We start from the raw sequence: 19,533 nt of genomic DNA on the forward strand, positions 1-19,533 counted from the left end.
TGGGTTCCTCACACCAGTCGCCCACCTGACTCCCAGGGCCGTGGTTCTTCCATTTGCGCAAAGAGGGAGGTGGTATTTTTTGAATTCTCAGAAGCCGCTTCCCTTTTCTTGGGGGTGAATTAGTCTTGAAGGGACACAGAAAGAAGACACACCTCGAGCTCTCAAGGGCCAGTCGCCACCGAGGTAAATTAAGAGCCGCGGTTAACGCCCAGGATGGGGGCGGAGTCGCACAGCCTTTGAAGGCCAGAGCAGTTAGAAGTGAGAGGGTTGGGGGTGAGCATAAACAATTGGAGCAGGGGAAAGGGGCGGGGCTAGCGCACTGGGCCAACCACTAAACCCCTTGTGGGAGACGACATCACGCTAGATACCGTATTGGGGCGGGGGGAGGCATAGCGCTCAATACCTCGGTTCGCGCATGCGCTTCCCTAGGGAAGGAGATTGTGGAGGGGATACGCTTGAGCGAATCTTTGTCAGGTACGGGCACATCCTTCTGCTAGAGAGACTGAAGTATTTCCGGGTCGCCACCGGCTACTACTTCCTGGCGCGGTGAGTAAGGGCAGCGGGTCCATGGATGGAGCTACGGGATTCTCCAAGGGGAGCCCCACGTTCCCAACCCTATCTCCAGTCCAGAGAGTGATCCTTTCTGCCCCTATCTCGTTCACTGGGGTTGGTTGGGTGCACTTATTGGCCACATCCCCATTTCCGAAGCCACGCCCCTTGCCTCATGACTTCTTTTCATTGGCCTTGCTCTCCGTCACCTGGAAACAAACCCTCCTCTCCAGGCCTTTGACCCAATCTCCTTGTCCTAGGCTCCGCCCCTTGTGCTTTTCCATCCTGGTAGGACATGCTCTTACCCGAAGCCCCGCCTTCCGCCTGGCCCTGGGCGTCCTCCGTCCAGGCACGCCCCCAACCTGAATGCTACCCTTCCCTTGGTTCGGTCACTTTCCTGGGCCCCAACTCTTGCCTCTTCTTCGGCTCTCTCATGACCACGCCCTTTCCCTTCCCATTTTCCGCTCTCCCGCCTTACTTTCCCCATAATCCCCTTAATCCCTAAGGCTTCCTGATATTTTTAGGATGTTCCCTGGGCTCCCCTTGGTCCCTAGGCAGCGTCGTCCCTGTATCCCGACATAGTCTCCTGTAAACCTTCGTGGTTTCCCGTCTGAGCTCGATTTGATTTTAGGCAAAGAGCATTGGCCTGTGAGTCCGGAGACCTGAGTTCAAATCGCGTAGGTGTAGACGATTTAACATGGGATTTGGAATTTTAAAAGGGTTCATATCCCGGTTCTGCTACTTTGAGTGAGGCATTTCACTTTTCTAGGCCTTATCTGGGCATCTAGGTGGCTAAATGGATAAAGTGCAGGCACTGCAGTCAGGAAGACTCATCTTCCCGAGTTCAAATGTGGCCTCACACACTAGCAAGTCACCTAACCCTGTTTGCATCTTTTCCTCATCAGTAAAATGAGCTGGAGAAGGAAATGGCAAACCACTTCAGTATCTGCCAAGAAAACCCCATACGGAGTCAGGAAGAGTCCGTAGGGACTGAAAGGACTGAACAAGAACAAGAAAGTCTCATATACAAATGAGGGAATGGGACTACAGAGTCCCTTGCCCCTTTCGATATTCAGATTCAAACTGTCCTGGTGAAAACGTAAGTAATTTTTCTGCCAGACTCAGATTATTGTTTATCATCTACAAAGGTTTACTAGAAAAGCAAGTTTAAATGGCAAGTGCAATTATCTCCCCTTGGAGAGGTAGGGAGTTAGTTGATGGGACTATTTTTCTGGGATAAGACTTTTTGTTCAGTCGTTTTTTTTCAGTGGTGTCCTCACCTTCATAACCATATTTGGGGTTGTCTTGGCAAAGATACTGGAGTGGTTTGCCATTTCCTCCTCCAGCTCACTTTACAGATGAGGAAACAGGCAAATAGGGTTAAGTGACTTGCCCTTGGTCACACAGCTGGTAAATGGCTGAGACCAGATTTGAACACAGGAAGATGAATCTTCGTGACTCCAGTCCCAGCCCTCTATCCACTGTGCTACCCTAACTACCATAGAGGAAGTGATAGCATACCAATTAGTACAGTTTCATTTAGAAATTTGACTAATGCAAACCAGGTGCCATAACAAGGAAGCCAAAAGAGCCCTAAAAGTACCTCAATTATCAGACAGTGGATTGCTTTACTAAGCAGAGAAATGTGGAAATCAGGGGCACCATCACTGGTTTAGAATATCTCATCGGGGCAGCTAGGTGGTGCAGTGGATAGAGCACCGGCCCTGGATTCAGGAGTACCCGAGTTCAAATCCGGCCTCAGACACTTAATACTTTCTAGTTGTGTGACCCTGGGCAAGTCACTTTTTTTTTTTTAGTGAGGCAATTGGGGTTAAGTGACTTGCCCAAGGTCACACAGCTAGTAAGTGTTAAGTGTCTGAGGCCGGATTTGAACTCGGGTACTCCTGACTCCAAAGCCGGTGCTCTATCCACTGCGCCACCTAGCAGCCCCTCTGGGCAAGTCACTTAACCCCAATTGCCCTGCAAAGAAAAAAAAAAGAGTATAATCTCATCTTTAAAATCTTTCAAAGAAAGATTGTGAAAGATTATGTGCAGCATCATGTCATAAAATATTCAAAAACGGAGGACAGCACAGATCATTTAAATAAAGCTTCCAATATTTTTGTGATAAACTTTTTAACATCAAGAACAATAAAATTACCACATTTAGAATCTAACCACAGTACTAGATGGGAAGAAGTGAAAATGACACTTAATAAAACAAGATGGAAAAAGCATCTGAACCAGACCAAGTATATACAAAGAGGATCAGTGATGGAGGTAACAATTTTGAAGGCACTGACTATTGATCCTTAAAATATCTGAAGGAGAAGATAGTAAAAGGTATTGGAAAAATCTCAGGCTTCATGATTACTGAAAAAAGAAAGGCATTTGCAAAACCACCATAACTATTGACATATCTTTCCCCCCATATACAATATTTTAAATTTTTATGAAAATAACCTCTTGCATGCAGAATATCTTTGATATGAAGTCATCAGAAGGGAACAAGGTTTTCTCAAGTGATATACTACATCTTTACTATCACATAATTAACTGAAAGACATAGAAAATATTTATTCTTTATTATAAAAATGCATTTGATTGAGTAGTCCAAAGGGAGGCCTGAGATATAACAACAGAGATAATAACTTTGGCTTACCCTGTGATCTTTAATATCAAGTAAGACATAAAATAAGCTTCATATTTGCCAAAGGTGTTTCACAGTGTCATAAGAAAGATCTAGCAGAGTTCTTTTTTTTTTTTTTTTAAGTGAGGCAGTTGGGGTTAAGTGACTTGCCCAGGGTCACACAGCTAGTAAGTGTTAGGGGTCTGAGGCCAGATTTGAACTCAGGTCCTCCTGACACCAGGGCCGGTGCTCTATCCACTGTGCCACCTAGCTGCCCCTAGCAGAGTTCTTATTGAAGAGAGATTTTCTGTAGATACAGAGGTCTTTCAAATGCTCCTTTTTTTGCTGATGACATTGTGCCAATTGCATCAAACCCCAGAATATAGCAGGGCCTCCTAAATGAGATTTGTAATCAAAAGAATTTGGCCCAACTATCCATACTGCACAAATCAAGTGGATGAAGAACACCTATTGTCAATCTTTTGTGAACACTTTTGGCAGGACATAAATGAACATAGCCTAGGATGATTGGCAGGCATGGATGGATTGTAATCTGCATCATTAGAAAGAATTTCACATTTCAGATACCATAGACTCATTAGAGGGCATTTTAAGTAATGGGGAAGTGGAGAAAATAAGTTCCAAGAAGGAAAAAGAATTTTCAAGGTGATATAGCCAGTGATAGATCCAGAACTAGAATCTATGTATCTTTTCTCCCAGTGTAGGGCTCACTTTAACCTCAGATAAAGATGTGATAAAGGCCATAAGAAAAACTAGTACAAGGCAGCGAGGTGGTGCAGTGGATAAAGCACTTGCCCTGGATTCAGGAGGACCTGAGTTCAAATATGACCTCAGACACTTGACACTTACTAGCTGTGTAACCCTGGGCAAGTAACTTAACCCCAATTGCTCTGCAAAAAAAGAAAGAAAAACTAGTATGAAGCAGAATTTCTAAGGAAGGAAAGATCCCATCCAGCTCTATAAAGTTCTATTCTGTGAGTCTAATGCTATTCCTCATATTGTGGCACTGTTCCCAGACTCCTTTTTGTTTCCCTCTGGCCTTTTTGCTTTTTTCTCTGACCTTAGCTTCTTTTCTTTTTGAAAATTAACAGGTATTTATTTCCTAATTCTTCCACCCAACCCTCAAATTGAAAAAAAAATAGATGAAAAATCTTGTAACAAATATGCAAACTGCATTGGCCATATCTAAAAATGTATGTCTTATGCTGTGTTTTGAGTCTTATCACCTCCCTATCATGAGGTAGGTAGCTCACTTCATCATTGGTCTTCTGCTATCATGGTTAGTCATTGCATTAACCAGAATTCTTAAGTCTTTCAAAGTTGTTTTGTCTTAACAATGTTATAATTATTGTATAAATTAATCTCTTGGTTCTGCTCTCTTCACTCTGCATTAGTTTATATAAATCTTTCCAGATTAAAAAAAATATATATTTATTTTTTGCAGGGCAGTGAGGGTTAAGTGACTTGCCCAGGGTCACAACAGCTAGTAAGTGTCAAATGTCTGAGGCTGGATTTGAACTGAGGTCCTCCTGAATCCAGGGCCAGTGCTCTATCCACTGCACCACCTAGCTGCCCCCTCCAGATTTCTTTAAAACTCTCCTTTTCACAATTTCTTAGAGTGCAAAAATATTCCACTATATTCATATGTCATAATTTGTTTAGTCATTCTCTAATTGATGAATAGCTCCTCATTTCTAGTTATTTGCCACAGAAAAAATAACTTTTTTTGGAGGGTGAGGCAATTGGGGTAAAGTGACTTGCCCACAGTCACACATCTAGTGTCAAGTGTCTGAGGCTGGATTTGAACTCATATCCTCCTGACTCCAGAGCCAGTACTCTATCCACTGAGCCACCTAGCTGCCCCCCCTCCCCTCAAAAAAAACCAACTTTGATTGCTTTTCCTAATGAGAAAAGGGTCAGGGATGGAGTTGTCTGTTTTCCATCCCCTTTTATGCCACAAGGTTCCAAACTAACCTCTCATATCCCTCTGGGTCCATTATTTTCTCTAGGAGCCATGTCTACCCTGTTCCCCTCACTACTTCCACGTGTTACTGAGTCTCTATGGTTTAACTTGGACCGACCCTGTGTGGATGAAAACGAATTACAACAGCAAGAACAGCAGCATCAGGCTTGGGTGAGTTGTTGGGCCCCAAGCACACATCCCCTTTCCTCTTCTGTCAGGGCCCTTAAAAAAGGAAAGAATCAGACCAAGAAAGGGGACCTTAAGGAGTATAGCTATAGTGCCAATTGCCTTGTTCATTCGTACAGAAATTCAATATCTCTGTGTTATTGAAAATTAATTGCTATTGCTACCAATTTGGGGTAAGCATATGATTAGTTTGTTAATATTATACCAGTAAAGGATTAACCAGGTGTGTCCCTAACTTCTCATAGTAGAGAAAGCAGGAAGAGAGCTTTAGCATGCCAGAGAAAAGCCCCAGATCCATGCTATCTCCCAGTATGTGATCTCAAGGAGACCCAAGAGAGTTGACAAGAGAGACAGAGACCATGTGGTCTCAGCTAACCTAGAGAAGTTCAGAAGCCCCCAATAGAGTTGGGTTTTTTCCAAGGGTTTTTATTTTCTTTTGATAGAGGTGAGTCATTATACATTAAACATATCTAATTGGTTAGCAACATTCAATTCCATTGGTTGAAGGTTGTCTACATTAAAATGAATTCTAGAGATTACATCAGGGAAAAGAATGCAGAACCCCCTTAACTCAGGTTGCTCAAGGCCAAGTCCATTATCTAGGTGTGGTTTAATCTCATCAGTCCTTCACCCATCTAGAATCTGTCTCCATTCCTTTTGTTCCCCTGGGTTTATCCCAGATGAGATTTGATGAAATTTCTCCAGAAGAACTGCACTTTTTGGAGTGAGGGGAAGAAAGGACTGAGAAAGTGATATTTGGGTCCCCCAAGAAATCAATTATTTATTTATTTTTTTAGTGAGGCAATTGGGGTTAAGTGACTTGCCCAGGGTCACACAGCTAGTAAGTGTGTGTTAAGTGTCTGAGGCCAGATTTGAACTCAGGTACTCCTGACTCCAGGGCCGGTGCTCTATCCACTGCGCCACCTAGCTGCCCCAAGAAATCAATTATTAATAATTATTTTCTCACATCATCCATGTCTTACCATGTAAAGAAAGGTAACAGCATGATGTAGTGGAAATGGTCCTGGGCTGAACATCAGGCAACCTACATTCAAATCCCAATTCTGCCACTGACAACACAGTTCCCTGGGCAAGTCCCTTCCTTTCTCTTGATCTTAAGTTTCCTCCTCTACAAAAAGAGGGGATTGAGTTGAATATTTGTTGAAAGAACCCTGAATTTGAGAACCTAGGCTTAAATCTTGAATAGAACACTTCTGTGATTTGGAGTAGTTCACATCATTTTTTTGAGACCCAGGTCCTTCTGTTGAAAATTAGAGAATTGTCTTGATTACACATAAGAGCCAAGATGGTGGAAAGAAGCTAGCAAGTTGCTTGAGCTCTCCTTTGGTTCCCTCAAAAAGAACATTAAATCAAGCCTCTGAACAGATTCTGAAACTACAGAACCTACAAAAAGACTGAGATAATTTAAAAGACTTCAGGAAAGGTTGGTCTCACTCGGGCAGGTGGGGAGTGCAGTGCACCTCAGCACAGCTCAGTGTGGAGGGGGTCAGGGCAAGTCAGTGGGAAGCGAAAGGCCACAGCAGAGCAACTGAGGTCCCTTGATCTTGGCTCAGTGGGCTGGTGGCGCAGCAGGCCAGTGGTGAGATCCACCAGCACCAGCTGAGAGGGCAGGCTGCTAGTTAGGGGGCCACCCACAGGACAGGTGCGACAAGGCCTGGCCATCCCATCATGCCGGGAGCAAGCACAGGGCTGTGAGAAATCCACAAGCCATAGAGACCTCAGAGTAGAAAGCCAACGACACAGCCCTTATCTCCCAGAATAAGAAGCTTGAAACAGTGACTCTACTGCCCAAGGGGTGGACCTCAATTTAAAAAAAAATAAGCTACAATATGAGTAAGAAACAAAAAAGAGCTCTCACCATTGAGAGCTTCTGTGTCAACAGGGAAGAGCCAAACACAAACTCAGATGAGGACAATGCTCTCAAATTGCCTACATGTGAAGCCTCAAGAGGGAAGATGAATTGGTCTCAAGACCAAAAAGGATTTAAAAAATCAAATATAATGGTCTGTAGTTCTTATTCTCTCCTGTGATGGGCCTCCATCTACCTCCTGGTACAACTTCTTCCCTTCCTTCTACTTGACTTTGGGCAAGCCCCTCCTTCTGTTGTCTGCATCTCTGTTTCTCTACCAGTGTGATGAAAGAATTACCAGGAGTGGGACCAAGGAAGCCGAAACAGTTAAGTAAAATGAGCACAAGCCATAAGTTCAGAGTACTTAGAGTCAGAGAATTTGGATTTGAGGCTTGGCTCTGCTACTGACTATGTCTAGGACATTGGGCAAGTCGCTTCGATTTCTTTGGGTCTCAGTTTCCTAATCTGTAAAACGAGAGGGCTGACCTAAAGTCCCTTTCAACTTGAAGCTGTTGAAGTAGGTAGTCTCAAAGTTCCCTGCCAGCTCTAAATCCTGAGAACCAAGTTCTAGTTTTAGTTCATTGTATGCTCTGGATGGAACGTCCCTCACAGCACTTGCCTCCCAATTCTTTGCTACAACAAAAAGATGTCATAAATATTTTTGTATATGTGGGACCTTTCTCTCCAACTTCCTTGTGTTTTGTGTCAGAGGGTAGGATCTCTGGGTCAAAGGATATGGACAAAAAATATAATTCCAAATTGTTTTCTAGAAGGGTGTGACCAATTTATAGCACCAGCAACAGTGTATTCATCAATTGCCTTTTTTTTTTGTTTTTTGTTTTTGTTTTTTAAGTGAGGCAATTGGGGTAAGTGACTTGCCCAGGGTCACACAGCTAGTAAGTGTTAAGTGTCTGAGGCCGGATTTGAACTCAGGTACTCCTGAATCCAGGGCCGGTGCTTTATCCACTGCGCCACCTAGCCGCCCCAACAGTGTATTCATAAGCCTCTCTTCATAAAATTCCTCCAACATTTACCATTTTTGTCTTTTGTCATCTCTGTGCTAATTTGACTGATTCTCTTATTTTACATAGGAGGGAACTGAGATGAGTAATGGTTTTGCCTTGCCCAAAGACACACAGGTCATAAGGAACAGGATACATACTGAGGGCTTCCTCTACCAAATCATGTAGTCTCCAGAAAAGGTGGACCTTGAACTAGGCCTTGAAGGAGCAAAGAATTTAGAGACACCAAGTCTAAAAGGGAAGGCATTCCCACATGAAACAAAGTCTCAGGCAGGGAATGTGGAACCTTGATTGGGAGGGGGAGGTTATGGTGCTGTTGGTGAAAAGGAAGGACCAAGCCTAGGGGTCATGGAAACATCACCGGGAAGGGCAGAGTAGCATATGACCTTTTCCCAGTGTGATGATGACTCCCCTTTCTATGGTGTTTTAATATTTACAGAGAACTTTCTGTTCAACAACCCTCTGAAGGAGGTAATCCGAACATTATGAACTCTGCTTTACAGAGAAATAAGCTCAGAGAAAGAAGGTGACAGGCTTGGGGTCACAGAGCTGGGGTTGGAGCCTAGGCCCCTCTCAGCTAAATCCAGGGCTAATTCTCTCCTACTACACTAGTTAGGAAATATGTTTTCTGAGCTGAGCTTTTGGAATTAGGGTTTGTTTGTTTTTTGTTTGTTTGTTTTTGCAGGACAAAGAGGGTTAAGTGACTTGCCCAGGGTGACACAGCTAGTCAGTTGCAAGTGTCTAAGGCCAGATTTGAACTCAAGCCCTCCTGAAGAAAGGGCTGGTGCTTTATCCACTGTGCCACCTAGCTGCCCCTGGAATTAGGGTTTGAAGTGAAATTTAACATTGAGGACAGTAGGTTTCTCATCTCTCCCATTTAAATGAATGAATGAGTGAGTGAATGTATGAATGAAAAATAATTTATCAAGCATTTACTATGTGCCAAATGCTATGCTAAGCACTAGAGATACAGAGGACAACAAAAAAACCAAAGAAACACCACAGTTCCTGCTTTCATGGAGCTCACAGCCTAATCATGAGATAAAACACATAGGTAAAGAGTTCAGCTTCTGGGTAGATGGCAAGGCCCAGGGGTTGGTCCTAAGTGTACACCAGCAGGTCAGATGACAGGGCCCTGTCTTGGGCTCATAGCGGCAAGGGAAATTGGTAAGGCCTGATGATTTCTCATCTCCCTGCAAGCCTGATAGTTGATAACTCCAATGTCATCCAAGTAATGTGAATAGTCATGTCACTCGTCCTGCCGAGAGACTCCAAGGTACCTGGGAAGTTCCAGTTGGGGGAGGGGAAAGAGGAAAGGCATGGGAGAAGGGTGTCCCTGCTAGCCATTGTTTTCTCCCGGCCAGTGGGGTGAGGTCTGAGAACACTTTCCTCCAATGAAATAGTTAAAAACTCTTTGTATGGTCATAGGCATGTATTTGATTTTTTGGTTTTTAATATAGTATTATTATTTTCTAGTTACATGTAGAGATAGTTTTCAACATTTGTTTCTATAAGATTTCCAATTTCAAATCCTTCTCCCTCCCTTCCCTCCCTCCCTCCTCTTCAAGACAGCAAGCAATCCAGTATAGGCTATATATGTATAATCACACCAAACATATTACTGCATTAGCCATGCTGTGAAAGAAGAATCAGAGCAAAAGGGAACAACCTCATAAGAGGAAAACAAAAAAAGTAGAAATAATATGGTGCAATCTGCATCCAGACTCCACATTTCCCACTATCTGTATTTGGAGAGCATTTTCCCTGAAACTATCCTGAACCAAAATCAAATCTATCACAGCCAATCAATACACAATGTTGTTGATACTGTGTACAATGTTCTCCTGGTTCTGCTCATCTCACCCAGCATCAGTTCATGTAAGTCCTTCCAGGTTTCTCTGAAATTCACCTGCTCATCATTTCTTCACCTTGATTTTTTTTTGGGGGGGGGTGAGGCAATTGGGGTTAAGTGACTTGCTCAGGGTCACACAGCTAGTAAGTATTAAGTGTCCTCCTGGACAGGTCCTCCTGAATCCAGAGCCAGTGCTCTATCCACCTAGCTACCACTTCACATTGATTTTTTTTAAAAACTTTGTGTTCTAGGGGCAGCTAGGTGGCACAGTGGATAAAGCACCAGCCCTGGATTCAGGAGGACCTGAGTTCAAATCGGGCCTCAGATACTTGACACTAGCTGTGTGACCCTGGGCAAGTCACTTAACCCTCATTGCCGCACAAAACAAACAAACAAACAAAACAAAAAAAACCTTTATGTTCTAAATTTTCTTTTTCCCTCCCTCCTCAACCCTCCCTATGGAATCAAGCAATTCAATATAAGTCATACATGTGCAGTTATGCCAAGCATCTTCACATTACTCAAGTTGTAAAAGAAAATAGACAGAATAACTTTAGCAAGAGGAACAAATAAAATTATATTTCAATCTGTAGTCAAATACCATCAGTTCTTCCTCTGTTGATGGTTTGCATTTTTCATATGTCCTTCTGATAGCATCCTGCTCATCATATCTTTCACAGTTACTATTGCTAACTGTATTACCCTTCATCCTATTCCCTCCCCTTGATATTTACTCTGTTTTCTATCTTCCTTCATCCTATCCCTCCTCAAAAGTGTTTTGCTTTTTTACTGCCCTCTTCCCCAATCTGCCCTCCCTTCCTTCACCTCTCCCTCCGTTTTCCCCTTCCTCTCCCACTTTCCCTCAGGGCAAAATATATTACTATACTCACTTGAGTGTTTATGTTATTCCCTCTTTGAGCCAATTCTGATGAAAATAAGGCTCACTCACTCCCCCATTCCTTTCTGTGTATTTGTTTTTGGTTTTGTTTTGTTTTTTGGTGAGGCAATTGGGGTTTTGTGACTTGCCCAGGGTCACACAGCTAGTAAGTGTTAAGTGTCTGAGGCCAGATTTGAACTCAGGTCCTCCTGAATCCAGGGCCAGTGCTCTATCCACCACGCCATCTAGCTGCCCCCTTTCTGTGTATTTGTGAGTGAACACTTGGCCCAAAGCCCATTCCTGCTCTAGGATCACCTTCTCTAAAGTAGATTTGACAAACTAGGTGCTGGTGAGCTGTGAGAATAGGACTCCAGCTCCTGCTCCTTCTTCCTATCCCTGAGCTGCCAACTTTCAGTGCCAGGGAGGACATCAATAACAGTTTTAATGGCTAATTTTGTCAGTATTTGATTACTTAGCAACAACCTGCCTACTTCAGCATCTCTTTTCATCACATGTATTTGGGGGGGGGCGGGGCTGGTCTATGAGGGTTAAGTGACTTGCCCAGGGTCACATAGCTAGTAAGTGTCAAGTGTCTGAGGTCAGATTTGAACTCAGGTCCTCCTGAATCCAGGGCCAGTGCTTTATCCATTGTACCACCTAGCTGCCCCCTAACATCTCTTTTCAGAACTGTGGTTATACCTACTATTAAAACTCAGCCATGCTTCCTTCAGACCATTTTCTCTCTTACCTTGGAAATAATAAGTCTAAGGTCATGAGAGAACAGATGGATGGGGGCAGTATGTCCCAGGGGGATAGAGATTGTCTCCTCTTTTGGGGTGAGGATCTGGAAGCAATACAAACACTCCTTATCACTTCTGTGACCATCCTCTCCTGCTCTGTTGTACAATTTTCCCCCCACAGCTCCAGAGTATTGCTGAGAGAGACAACAACCTAGTACCCATTGGGAAACCAGCTTCAGAGGTGAGCCCAGCAAATCTTTTGGTCACAGAGACACTTATTGTGGCTTCTGGGTTCGTGAACCCAGAGGGAATAAGGAGTTGAACTGATACCTAAAAGGCTGGGTTAGGTGGGAGGGACAGATCCTGGAAAAAAGTATGCAGGCAGAAGAGACCCTAGGGCAAGGAACAAACAGATTCCAAAATAATAGGGTGAGATAGGGAACTGGGGGAATTGAGATGTGCCTGAGGAGGTCACCCCCAGCCCTAATCAGTGCTTTAAGATTTTTGAAGTCATTTTCTCATTTTGCAAAATAGTGTGAATGTTCTTGTCCTCTACTTCACAGAGAAGGTAAGTCAAATATTCACACTCACACAGCTCATAAGTGCCACAGTTGGAATTGGGGCCTAGGTTTCTCTGGATTCTACTTCCTGTGTGCTGCCTCTTGGTTGAACCAGACCTTCCTAATAGCTTTTTTTTTTGGGGGGGGGGTGTATGAGGCAATTGGGATTAAGTGACTTGCCCAGGGTCACACAGCTAGTAAGTGTCAAGTATCTGAGGTCGGATTTGAACTCAGGTCCTCCTGACTCCAGGGCCAGTATTCTATCTACTGCGCCCCCTAGCTGCCCCCTCCCTAATAGCTCATTTGTGGAATAAGGTAAAAATTGTTTTACAGAGAATTCCTATGAGAATCTAACTTCTCTGAGAGGGGAACAGAAACAGACTGCCAATAGGATCAAAGGAATTCTTTGTCGTTGGTTTCCTGATGTGTTTCTGAAGCAGTCGGAAGCTGGTCTCTCCCTTGTGAAGAGCACAAGAGGGATGATGGCCCTAGTTTCCACAGCTTGTGACATGGGGCTTGATAGGCTGGTGCCCATTGCCTGTTGAACTAATGGGAAGCACAGCCTGAGTCAGGCATGGGAGAAGAAGGCATGAAGGTGTCCAAAGAGCGGGAATTCTTCCCCTTTTTCCCAACTCATTGTACTAAAGGCCAGTACTGGAGACTAGGGGTACAGATGAATTGATCTGTGTGGCGTTGGGAGGATGGGGGGTCAGGAGCCCCTTTTCCAGGCAGGAGGCCAGCCCCGTGCCCCCGTCTCTTCCCCAAACTGTCCACCATCTTCTCTGACAGCATTATGATGACGAGGAAGAAGAAGATGACGAGGATGATGAGGACAGTGAGGAGGACTCAGAAGATGATGAGGACATGCAGGACATGGATGAGATGAATGATTATAATGAATCCCCTGATGATGGGGAGATCAATGAGGTAGGCTGACATTCTTCCTCTCTCTAGAGCTCTGGATGGCTCAGGCCTCATTGGGCGAGGGGTTGGGAAGTAGGGGGTGGCTGTCTGAATCAAAGCTCCTCACTTTTGCAAGCCACCATGGGCTATGACCTCGCACCCTCTGTTGAGTCCAAGGGGATGGGGTTGGGTCCAAGGCCAGTGGCTTGCTACTATCCCTGGAAACTAAGTCCTCTTAAGTCTAGGATTCTTTGAGTTTCACCATGGACTGGTGCTTGAAAGGGAAGGCTTCACTGGCCCAGTCGGCTCAGTGACTTTGGCTACCTGAAGCCTGTCATCTCTACTTGCCTCTCTCCACCCTTCTCCAGGTGGATATGGAAGGTGCTGAGCAGGACCAGGACCAGTGGATGATCTAGCTGGGGCTGCAGGACAGTGCTGCAGACTGGACCCGAGAGCTGTCTTCTTCTCTCTCTGGGCCTCTTGGGTACAGGACAGTTACCCACTAAGGCCCAAAGGGAGCTGCTTGGCCAAGCCACTGGCTTTCCTCCACCCCCTTCCCACCTTCCACCCTCCTCACCCCTTTAATAAAGACACAGGGTGGTTTCTTTTCCAAAGTCTTATTTTCCACATCTATTATGCCTCCAGAATCCCTGTTCACCCTCAGTGCCTATTTTCCTGCTCTGGATGTGGGAGTGCTGTTCTTGCTGCTATGCTTCTGGACAGGATGCCTGGTGGAAAGGGCATTCCACTTGGCATCCAGAGAGGGGTGGGCTCAATTTTGTCTTCTGTCCACAGCATCCATCACAGTGCTGATCCAGAGGGGGGGCTCAATGCTTATTGAACTGAACTGCATCTTGGCTCCAGTATTCACTAGTTTTGTGACTATGGGCCTTGAGCAAGTCACTTAACAGCCTCCGCCCCCCTTGAGCCTCCATTTCTGTAAAATGGGGAAATTAATAATACTTATACTACCTACCTCAGAGCCTGATGTAAGAAAGTGCTTTGTAAAACCTTACAGTACTAGGAAAATGTGAGTTATTAAGGAGAATATGGAGATCTTGCCTGAGACTGAAAGCAGGCCCTAAAAGTCCTAAAAGGACTTAGGGTCTTATATGAGTTAGGAAAGGATTAGCCTTCTTAGGGATTCAGGGCCAGGTCTTCCTTCCTAGCATGGGTTTTAGACAGAGATAGGGGTGTCCCCCTTAACACAATTTAGGTCCCTGGTGCCTCTGGGTAGATACGTGGGCAGCCATACCTCTTGCCAAGTAGAAGGGCTAAACATTGATGCTGGGAACACATTGGAGAAAAGGAACTAATAATAGCTTAAATTTCTGTAGCAGCTTACCATGTAGAAAGTATTGGGGTCAGTATTATTTATTGCAAGTATTGTTATCTCTGTGTTCCAAATGAGGAGATGGTCTTAGAGAAGGGAGGTCAAAGTCCACATCATTCACCTAATAAGGAGAACTCAAGACAAGGTGGTCTGACTTGTGAGGGAGATGGTTGCATTGGCATGTGGGGTAGAATATACAAGGATTCAACTATGAGTCAGAAGACCTGGGTCCTGCTACATATCAGCTACTATCTTGGACTTGTAGTTTTTTCCTGTAAACCCGGTTCTAACATTCTATAATCCTATGATCCCCAGGCCTAGCATTCTTTCCACTCTACCACCTCTATTCTCTCCTTTCCATAAGATCCTGTAAGTGGCAGAAGGCAAGATAAAGCCTGAATCTTGGGAGGACAAAGAGCTAGAGGAGGGAAATGAGGCTACTTGGACTTGGGATAAGGGAAGAAATGGGCAGAGAGGTCCACGAATGTGGAAAACAGGCCTTCAGGTGGATATCATCCTTGTCCTGGCATGACTTTCTAAACTTCTACCCTTGCCTATGTAGAAGGGAGGCAGGAGTATGAGGGAAGGCACCTCAATGGGTCTCCAGGCAGATGAGCTAAGGACTGACTAGGAAGAAGGAAGTAATAATAGCCCCCATTTCCCTAGTACTTCAAGGTTTACACTTTGTTCATAACAACCCTGTGGCTTAGGTATTATTCTATTTACAGATATCCAGACAGTCTCAGAGAGGGAAGTGACTTGTCCAAGGTCATCCAGCTAGCTTTAGAGCTGGGACTCAAATCTGGATCTTTTGACTCCAAGTCCAGTGTTCTTTCTACTACACTGATGCTCTTTCTACTTCGATCTCCCCTCCTCCTGGCCTATTCCCTTCCTCCAGGTTCCTAAGGGGCCATGGGGCAAAACTGAGCCCAGGCCTTGGCAGGGCTAGATAGCTGTGGGAAAAGAGACCCTGACAGGGCAAGGGAGGAGAATCAGAGAGAATAGTGAGAGAGCCTTATCAATTGCTACCTATGGCCCTCAATCTCTCTCCCAGAGCCTCCTGTGGGAAGCAGTGTTCTTTCTATTATACCATGTGGCAGGAGGAAGCATACTAGAGTAGGCAGAGGACTGGATTTGGGGTCTGAAAGCTTGGGTGCAGAGCCCAGACTGCTACTTATTACATGGATAACCTTGGCCTCAGGTTTCTCCTCTGTAAATGACAGTTTGAACTCTCTGGTCCGTATGGTCCTTTCCAGCTCTTCATCCTATGATCCTAAGAAGAATGGACCTTCCTCAGCCTGGCCCCAAGTAAGTGAGTTGGGCCAAACCATCACGGATGGCAGGGAAGTACTGAAGTCCAGTGTGGTGGAGACGACAGCGGTAGCGACCACAGGCCTTGGTGTACTGCAGGAAGCGTGGTGCCCCAGGGAAGAGCACATGATCTGCCAGCACAGTGGCACCGGTGGGCAGCAGAGCGTGGGCTTCTAGGAGTTGTAGGTCCTTCAGGTAGCAGCGAGGCCGGTGCCCCAGTAGCACCAGTCCAGCCTGATGGAGTTTGTATTGGGCCCGTAGATGGGGGATCACCTCCTCAGAGCACCCCACAATCAGCTCCACCTGCCAGATGGGGATGTGTGAGGAGTAGCAGTGTAAGGAGAGAGAGGGGAAAAGGAATGCAGAAGAAGAAAGCCCATCCTCTTCCTCTAGGGGATTCCTATATGGTCATCTCTCCTCTCAGAGATTGTGGAGACAAGGTTGTGTAGGGGAAAGAAAGCAGGAAAATTAAAGTCCTAGTTTCAGCTTGATTAGTCATTTATATTATAAACTTGAGTAAGCTTTTCCCCTTCTCTAAGCCTTAGTTTCCCCTTCTGTAAAAATCAGGTGATTGAACAATATGGTCTCTAAGGTCCTGTCCACAGCAGACATTTGTTTGAGCTCCAACATACTGGTCTATGTTCTGAGGTTCCTTCAAGTTCTAACACTATTCCATGTTCTAAGGAACCCTTACAGTTCTTTTTTTTGGGGGGGAGAGGTCAGGGCAATGAAGGTTAGGTGGACTTGCCCAGGGTCACACAGCTAGTTAAGTGTCAAGTGTCTGAGGCTGGATTTGAACTCAGGTACTCCTGAATCCAGGGCTGGTGCTTTATCCACTGCGCCACCTAGCTGCCCCTATAGTTCTAACATTCTCCTGTTTTACTTTCACTTGTTCCTCTTAGTCCTTAGGGAAGAGGCTCTCACTCTGGATATATTGGGGAGATGTGAGGAGGACTAGCATAGGTGAGGAAAGGACAAACTCACACCAAGGCCATTAGGAATTTGAGAACTTGTGGATCAGGCCCTTCCCCCCCCCCCCCCCCCCCAAAGAAAGTGAGATGAAGGGATGGAAAGGAATCTGACCTTGCACTCATCAAAGCCTGCCAGGCGGATGACTTTTTCTGCCACAGTTGCAGTCCGAGGGTCCATCTCAATAGTGAGGACCCTGCTGCCTAGAGGCAGGGCCTGAGCAATGAGCAGAGTAGCATAGCCACAGCGGGTACCCAGCTCTAGCACGCATTCTGGGGCCTGTTGTGTTACTAGGCGGGTCAGGATCTGACCTGAGGAAAGAACAAGCCACAAGCTGGAACTGGAGAGAGACAGAGAGACCCAGCCCCTTGTCCTCAGAAAATCCCTGGTTTGAGGTGGAACACGCAACCTCTCTCTTGAGAGAGCTTCAAGTCTTGAGAAGAAGGCAGCTGCTGGAAGTCCCAGAGCAAATTAGTGGCATTTCCCACTATGCCCAAGGCATTTTTCACATCAGGGTTTTTTTAGCACAAACCGGCCTGGGATAGTACAAGGACTGAGGTCCCAGGTCTTCTACCTGCAGGCAGGCACTTAAATAACTCTGGGCCCCAGTCTGTTCCTCTATTTGGCCCAATGATTTCTATTGTATTTTTTTTTTAAGTGAGGCATTTGGGGTTAAGTGACTTGCCCAGGGTCACACAGCTAGTAAGGGTTAAGTGTCTGAGGCCAGATTTGAACTCAGGTACTCCTGACTCCAGGGCCGGTGCTCTATCTACTATGCCACCTAGCTGTCTCTGACCCAATGATTTCTAAGCTCTCTTTCAACTTGAAATCCTCTGACCCTGTGAACTGTATCAGGCTGGCTCCTAAGGAAGGGCTTCAGAGAGGAGGTAAGTTTAGTATGGGCCTAACCTTTGAGAGGTCCCAGGTGGGCCAGGTACTCGCAGCGGCTGCTCCAGTGGTCAAAGGTGGCAAGGATGTGGCTGGGGTCTCCAGGAAGAGCATTCGTCAGCACATAGCTGAAGGCACGCTCCTCAGGCCGTAGCCCTGTCAAACAATCACGGAACCCCCGAAGTAACACAGCCCGCACCAATAGCCGGAAGTAGTGGCGATATCGGGCCAGCAGGGTCACTACTAGTGGCAGGAAGGCCAGTGCAATGGCAGGAGACATGTTCTTGTTCCCCTCAGGGTCCTGCAGGAGGGAAAGGATAGGAGACATAAGGCTACTCAGTGGGAACAAGAACCGTAGAGTAACAGGGAGGACCTCAGAGTATCTCCTTAGTCAGGCACCTGGTTGCTGGCGAGTATTCTTTTTTTTGGATTTAGGATTAGGGACTCACCCCATGGCCTCACATTGAGCCAGGCCTGGTACCTAAGACTACTGACTCCCAGTACAGAACTTTTTCCATTGTATTTCTAGATTTCCTAAATAAATGATTCCTTCCCAAATTTGGAACTTTGAGAAACACCACTTTTTACTCCTAGAGGATGAAAAAATGAGTCAGGAATCCTAGATTCTAATTCCTAGCTCTGTCAGTATCTCCCTTTGGAGTTGGGGGCTTCCTAGAGCTTACCTGATCTGGAGGCACAGGCTGACACAGGGAATAGCACAGGAGTGGAGAACCCCCAGCCGGGGGAAATGGAGATGAGGTATACAGACAGATGCTCCAGGAGAGTCGGCCACTCACCTTCAATTATTAAGTGTCACTTGAGAGTAGGAGCTCAGGTTACCATAGGCCAGGTGGAAGTTAGAGCTGTTTCTCTGCTTTCTTCCCACACCCTCAGGCTAGCTGCTTCCTGGTTTACCCCTAAGGGATTCAGGTCTGGTCTGTTTGAGCTCATGGATTCTAATTTTTAGAAAATGAGGAATTGGATCCAAATCATGGCTGCTGAAGCCCACAGACCCCCTCTCTCTACAGTTCCCCTCACAAAAGCTAGACTTAAATGTCCAGTTCCCTTCTCTGTGTGAAAGAGGCAGATGTAGTGTTGGACCTGGGTTCAAATCTGGACTCTCATTTAATTGATGTGTGATCTTGAGCAAATCACTTTTCTTCCTCCTTTTTCTTCTTTCTCATAAGGGGATTGAACTCTAAGGCCTCATTTAGCTAAAGCTATTAAATCATAGGGTCAATTGGTTATAGGCTTAGAGCTGCAAGATATCTTTTTTTAAAAATAAATATTTTTATTTAAAGTAAAAAGAAAAAGAATTAGGTGGGAAGAAGCAGTACAAAACTAGAAACAATGGATCCAAATTTAGAGCAGATCAATTGGTTTTTTGGGGGTTTTGGTTTTTTTCCACTTTACTCTTCATTTTTTTTTAATAAAGTATTTTTTTCCTGTTACATATAAAGATAGTTCTCAACTTTTGTTTATTTAAGCTTTCCAATTTCAGATTTTTTTTCCCTCCCTCCCCCCTCCCCTAGACAGCAGGTAATCTGATATAGGTTATATATATATATATATACACATACATACACACATACACATGCGCACGTGCACACATATATATATACATATATATACACATAATAACATTAAACATATTTCTGCATTAGTCATGTTATAAGAGAAAAATCAGAGCAATGAGGAAAAACCTCAAAATAGAAAAACAACAGCACCAAAAACAAAAGAAATAGTATGGTTCATTCAGCATCTATACTCCACAGTTCTTTTTTTTTTCTTGGATTTGGAGATCCTCTTCCAACATGAGTTCCCTGGAACTCTTCTGTATCATTGCATTGGTGAGAAGAA

The 19,533-nt window shown here is 45.0% G+C and overlaps 2 protein-coding genes across 2 annotated transcripts; one reads left to right on the top strand and one right to left on the bottom strand.

Annotated features, from left to right (window-relative positions):
* Window positions 1–400: 400 nt before the first annotated feature.
* Window positions 401–13,786, top strand: ANAPC15 (anaphase promoting complex subunit 15). The gene is given in 7 exon segments (XM_043992314.1): window positions 401–461; window positions 464–496; window positions 499–546; window positions 5,209–5,333; window positions 11,891–11,950; window positions 13,059–13,196; window positions 13,541–13,786. Coding segments are annotated over 7 exon segments (498 nt in total). The 5' UTR covers window positions 401–415; the 3' UTR covers window positions 13,589–13,786.
* Window positions 13,787–15,616: 1,830 nt separating this feature from the next.
* On the bottom strand, window positions 15,617–18,427 carry TOMT (transmembrane O-methyltransferase). The gene is made up of 3 exons (XM_043992311.1): window positions 17,695–18,427; window positions 16,900–17,096; window positions 15,617–16,119 (listed from the first exon to the last, which is right to left on the bottom strand). Exons 1-3 carry the CDS (start codon window positions 17,999–18,001, stop codon window positions 15,799–15,801), a joined length of 825 nt encoding a protein of 274 aa, XP_043848246.1. The 5' UTR covers window positions 18,002–18,427; the 3' UTR covers window positions 15,617–15,798.
* Window positions 18,428–19,533: the final 1,106 nt, after the last annotated feature.

Source organism: Dromiciops gliroides, chromosome 3 (genome assembly GCF_019393635.1).
Source record: "Dromiciops gliroides isolate mDroGli1 chromosome 3, mDroGli1.pri, whole genome shotgun sequence".
In the NCBI taxonomy this organism is placed as follows: domain Eukaryota; kingdom Metazoa; phylum Chordata; class Mammalia; order Microbiotheria; family Microbiotheriidae; genus Dromiciops; species Dromiciops gliroides.

Bases quoted from the DNA above. Each gene is read 5' to 3' on its own strand.
- TOMT (XM_043992311.1), bottom strand. From the start codon at position 18,001: ATGTCTCCTATCCTTTCCCTCCTGCAGGACCCTGAGGGGAACAAGAAC. The intron at 17,097-17,694 runs GTTAGGCCCATA...TTCTTTCCTCAG, and splicing joins CCACCTGGGACCTCTCAAAG to GTCAGATCCTGACCCGCCTA. The intron at 16,120-16,899 runs GTCAGATTCCTT...CCCATCTGGCAG, and splicing joins CAGGCTTTGATGAGTGCAAG to GTGGAGCTGATTGTGGGGTG.